Source organism: Kryptolebias marmoratus, linkage group LG19, assembly GCF_001649575.2.
Source record: "Kryptolebias marmoratus isolate JLee-2015 linkage group LG19, ASM164957v2, whole genome shotgun sequence".
NCBI classification, from domain to species: Eukaryota; Metazoa; Chordata; class Actinopteri; order Cyprinodontiformes; family Rivulidae; genus Kryptolebias; species Kryptolebias marmoratus.
The window spans coordinates 5,720,575-5,726,431 of record NC_051448.1 but is presented as its reverse complement, the minus strand read 5'-3'; the positions used below and the strand labels follow the sequence as shown (position 1 = coordinate 5,726,431).

At 37.2% G+C, this 5,857-nt stretch overlaps 1 protein-coding gene across 1 annotated transcript in view; it reads right to left on the bottom strand.

The window, feature by feature from the left end:
* Positions 1 to 3,524, bottom strand: part of LOC108233431 (vesicular inhibitory amino acid transporter-like) — a 13,008-nt gene extending 9,484 nt beyond the window's left edge. Inside the window, exons 1-2 of the mRNA XM_017411865.2 lie at positions 3,421 to 3,524; positions 2,533 to 3,163 (exon numbers count right to left, since the gene is read on the bottom strand). Coding sequence (XP_017267354.1) covers positions 2,533 to 3,163; positions 3,421 to 3,524 — 735 coding nt within the window. The remainder of the gene's footprint in view (positions 1 to 2,532; positions 3,164 to 3,420) is intronic.
* Positions 3,525 to 5,857: the final 2,333 nt, after the last annotated feature.

Sequence of the window (5,857 nt, the reverse complement as noted above, 5' to 3'; positions counted from 1 at the left end):
AAGCTATTTTATTTTCTGTTTTTCAAGAGTATTCAGCTTGTAGGGCACCACAACTGCTTCCACCCGCGTCGATCATCATCATCATATGAAATAACTTTTTGTCACAACAAAAAATAGTGGCTGGTAAAATATTTGAGTGGCTGGTAAAAAAATTTGTCCACCAGCTACTATGGCTGGTGGACAAAATTTTTAATTTCCACCCCTGCTTATCTGACTGGAATCTCCCTACCATTTACAAATTGGTTATACTTTGGAGCAAAGTATTTTTCTGTCAGTTGTTACAGCTCATTTATGATTTCAGTAAATTTAAGCAAAAAATAAATAAATAAACAGTGAACATTAAAAAAAAAGCACAATAAAGCATGAGAATTACAATCCAAATTCTGAATGAGTTGGGACGTTGTGTAAAATGCAAATAGAACCTTTGGACATTTCAAAATGGCTGTTAATCAACCTTAGCCAACACAAAAAATAGCCATAACTCAGTCAAATTAACAATTATTGAGCTAGAATTTGTTGTAATGATAGCAGAGAGTCATTCAAAACACATTCTCTGAGCATGACATCTCACAATATTGCATGAAATTTGCATAATGTTTGTTTTAGGGTTTGACATAATTGGCTACAACTATGTTGACAAAAGATCATTTTAGTCTAAGTTTCTGGCTGGAAATGCATCAGCCTGCACGCATTTCTTCAAGAAACGCTAGGCCTCCAATTTAACTGTGTTTTAAAAGTGAATAAATGAAAGGTTACAGAAAAATATGTTAAAATGGAAACTGATTTAGAATTTATTTATCACGTTACATCGCTTGATGCATTGTGGCGGCTTGAACAGAAGTCAATAACTTCAATTGGCAGTTGAAAGCTGAATATTTCAGTCGCTCAGCTTTCCTGGGAGACCAAGTATCTGCGGCCTGTCTGGCACAGAAACTTGGCCTCTGAGGAAAACTGAAAAAGATTCTGGCACTCAGATAGACATGTATTAATAAACCACACAATACTTGTTTGTCTCCTAGCTATCATCTATTAACTGTGATTAAAAAATTGTTTTTTTACTGCATTAATACAAAAACATGAGATGCTAATTCACATCAACCCCTGAAGGGACATTTCTGTATGCACGGTCAGCAGTAGTGTGTTTTTTTTTGTCTCTTTGTGTGTGTGTTTGTGTGTGAGACAGCTTATTGATGTCCCAATGTCATAATGTATTCTCTCTGGACCCGGTGACACTGTTCAATTACACCAGTCATTCCCTGAAAGACTACATTTACATGAGTGCAGCGGCTGAACACAGCCAAGCATTTGCTGCATAATAAGCTATTAGCTTTTACTGCCACAAGAACACACTCTGACCGAGAGATTTTCTTTTTTTTTTTTTTAAATTACTTGATTTACGCTTAATTTGATAATGAAGACAAGAGAGCGCCCGACAAACAGCTTACAAGACTACAAAGCATTATTTAGTCATGTAAAAACACAATGCGAGTAAATTAAATGGCATGCCGAATGCTTGGTGTTTTTTCAAAGCGGTGTGCAGCTTAACACCCGAACAGTTGGCATTTACATTTTTTTCATTTTGTCTTCTGGAATAGAAACGAGACATCGTTTTCAGGAAAAAGGAGGAAAATGCTGGTTGAAAATGAACCAAGAAAAAAAAAAAAGGCAATTTTAACTCCAGTTGATGGAAGCTGTTATCAGAGGAGAAACAGTCTGAATGTTGTGGTTTGCAGTTTAAAACCAAACACACTTTTCCAAAAGCGGACTCAAAATTTGAATAAGAAAAGAAGAAACACACGATGAAATGACTCTGAATTGACTGAAAAACCTAATAGGATTTATTTGGGTTAGATGGTAATTTAGTTAAAGTGCATTTCAGGAGGGTTTTATGTAGATTATCAAAAAAAAAAAAAAAAAGGTCAGGACAGGACAGGACAGTCCATCATAGGGCTAACACACAAACACACAAGACAGACAACCATGCACACACACTCACACCTACGGTCAATTTAGCTTTACAGTTTAGCACAAAATGCATGTTTTTGGACTGTAGGAGGAAATCATGCATGCACTGAGAATACATGCAAACTTAGCTTCCTAAAATTTGGGAAAGTTTATTCCTAAGTCTAAACTATCATAATCTTTTAGATGCAGAAGAAGATGCTTTCCTTAAAGCATAGCACATATTGCATGTGACTAAGATTGTCTTATGTTGGAGAAAAAACAGAGTTGTAGCAGTTTTGGTCAAACCATTAAAATAACATGATGTACATGAAATGTCAAGCTCAGAGTGTGTGTTGTGAATGACTCTCAGCTACTGCCACGTCAGATTTTAGCTCAGTATTTGTAAAACCGACTGTGTTATAGTCATTTTTGTTGATTAACTATAGATTAAAGTTTAAACAGTCATAAAGTTGCAGTTAATATGTTGGGATATAAGGTGGATATTAACCTGGATGAACCACGAGAAGTTAACACTGCTGCCACTGTAAGGAAAATCACACTGACTGCGAGCGGTGGGTGCTGTCGTACCTGTATTGCATTTGTAACGTTCCAGCCAGCTTCCCAGGCGGTGATGGTGGGACGGGGAGTCAGAACTGTGGCACTGCTACAAGAACTCTGAACTGGTGCTGCCAAACCTGTGTGGGCTCGCCCTTTTTGAAGGATTGTAAAGAGATTAGAAGGGATCTCCGGATTTTCTTGGTTTTTCTCCCCTGTGTCTTCAGAAAGTCTCCCTCCAGTCAACCCACAGAACTCATTCTGGTTCCCCTGATCCTGGTTGAGACTTGGCTTTTTCCCACCATTGTTGGTTCGCATCTTAGATTGGTGTTTGGTGTTTTTGAGTGAAACAGATGAATTTATGGTGGCGGTTCCAGTTGAAACTATAGCAGCTCTGGTGTCTTTAACAGCTAGAGTCTCTTCCTCCGGACTGCAATCAAATCTTTTAACTCCAGAAGTTGGTTTCTTCCTCGCAGTGGGGTCGTCTTTGTGTGTAAGAACGCTGTTTCCCCCTGAAGATGTTCGGCTTCTTCTGGTGTCAACAAAATCTGGATCGTTTTTGCTTATGGTGCCTTTAAAAGGCAATCTGTCATCCTCACTGTAGGTTTGGTTTAGTGTGTCTTTGTGCGTCAGAACCAGCATCTCCTCATCCTCTTGAAAAAACCTGTAAAAAAAAACCATTTAAATTAATATTTTCTCTGACTTTGTAGTAAACCATAATTTTATCCTTCCTTGAACTCAGAGGAATCTAGACTATCAAAGACATACATCTCATAATAAAAACATGAGTATTTGCTTATAGTTTAGCTTAATATAATACAAATGCTTTGCTCTTTGTAATAAACCTGCTTATTTGTTTGTTTATGTTGCTTTGAATGAGGACTAAATCTAGAAATAACTATTTCTCCTGATGCGACTCACCGTGTTGTCCAGTCAAGGTGTAACTTGGACACAGCCCATCCCCACATAGAGCCAGCAACCCTCCAGGGCTGCCCAGGGCTTTGAGTCCACCGACGAGACCCCATCTTCAGCTGCAGAGCCAACAGTCTCAGCCTCTCTTTCTCCGTTGGGTTTTTGGAGTCTGGGTGAGCTATTATTGCTGGTCCATAAAAACACCATTCAGCTATGGGTTTCACACGTATAATAATATAAACACATCTGCACAAATACACACATAAATGAGGTGATTGACAAGTTGCTGAGCTGTAACATTATAATGTGCCAGAGCTTTCAGCGGGGAAGGTCTAAACACCTTTAATGACCCAGCATTAAATCCACTCATACTCATAGAGGATAGTAATTTAGTTACTTCTTTTCTGCTGAATAAAATTATGCTCATTTATGTGTTAAAGTGAACAATAAAGAACTTTCTATATCCATATGCTATGTTTGCATTATTGTTATAATTTCTTTGGTGGTGCTTCATTAAAGGTAAAAGCTGAGTTTATAGCTACATATTGTGTCTAAATTGTTTTCCTTAGTGTCACACCTCACAGCTGTTCTTTAATAGGTGGTCATGTTTTTCCCCAAAGCAAGGTCTGTAACCTTTACAGCTGAGGGAGCCATTTTTACCTTCACTCCAACTCAATTACATTTTTAAAGAGACCAAAAATTAACTTGACCGTCAAAGTTAAGATAAGACAAGTTTCACTGTTTTACATATTTTATAAATATACTAGTCTATGCTGCATTGTGGCATTTAGATTTTCTTTTTTTAAGAGTTAGAACAAATTTTATTGCTCTGTGCAAGAAAATGATGCAGAACTACTTCTTTCATGTTTCTTCTTTTAGTTTGCACTGTCTTACTTCACTCATATGTGAAAAATATATTTAAAAAAAAATAAAGTATTAGGTTGCATCCTAACGTCTCCAAATTATTGAACACAATAAAGGCCAGTTTGCTGGTTATTTAAACTTAAAAGTCCTTAAATATAAAACCACAATCTTTATTTAACTAAACTGCTAAAGTAACTTGGATTTTATTAGAACCAGATTTTAATTTTTCATATACTGTATATAAGAAAAACCTGCTGTATGATATTTGTATGCCTTTTTTGATGCCTTCTAATCAGTTATTTCAAATAGATGTAAAAAATGACTTTCTGCTTTTACAGAAATCTGCACAAAACAGGGAGGAATGAGCCAACAATCCATTAGTTTAACAGTAAAACTGATGCATTTTAAATATGTTCTCAAGCCATAATTAGCTCATACTGAAATGATGGGAAGCTGTGTACACAGTGCTGTTATATTAATGATGTGTACTAATTTCTGTTTAAAAAAATGAGTTGATACAAGCAGCCCAGCCCAAACGAATGTTCTGTTATTCTGCTGCAGAAATTTCACACATAAACTGTTAAAGTCTGGGTGAGCAAACTTCTTATTGTCAATTTAAATTAAACTTTCCTAAAGTTTGTGTCATTTTTGGTCAAAGTTACAAGGAGCCCCTTGAGAGGGGCTGAAGAGCCACGTGTGGCTCCGGAGCCGCAGCTTGAAGACCCCTGCCCCAGCGTGTGGTGAGTTGTGCAGAGCAGCAGGAGGAGCCATAGAACAGCAGAGTTTGTAGCTGCAGCTGGACAAAAAACTTTTCATTTCTGATATTTGTCTCCACATCTTCTTTATCCCACTCTTTGCGGCTTTGTTTGTGCACTCCAGAGCTGAGCTGATGCAACATTTCATTTGCTTTGCAGCAACTGAGGCTTTTATGTCCAAACTCTACAGTTCAGCATAACACCAATATGCATTTTAAGAAGACCCTTTTAGATGCCGTGTTTTGTGGCCAGTCTTACTCAGAGAAGTTCAATTTATTGCCTGCTGTTGATAGGATGTGTCTGCCTGTAAAAACAATCATTGGATATACATCTACAACTGATTAACTTTTGGAGTCAACCCAATTTAAGATAGCTGTCACAGCCTAACTGACCTTAAGAAATGGCTGTAACTCAGTTGATTTAACAGATGTTGGCTGATAATATAGTGTGTTAGAAGCTGAGACTGATCACCAATGCATATTACTAACAGATTGCACAATTTTGCCATTAACTATTTGAAGTCAACTCTATTTGTCTGATAGAAAATCATCTCATGAACCACTGGATGGATTTTAAAGAAGCCATCAGGAAATAATCACTGTATGCACATCTACAACTGATTAACTCTTGGATTAACACATTTCAAAATGGCTGCCACACCTAGCTGACCTTAAGAACACAAATATGGCCATAATTCAGTCAATTTTACAGATATTGACCTAAAATTTGGCGTGGCAGTAGCTGAGATGGATCACCAACACATATTCTGAGCTCTAACAAACTGTGCAAGCTCTTTAGCCATTACTTATTTGGAGTCTGTTAGCAAA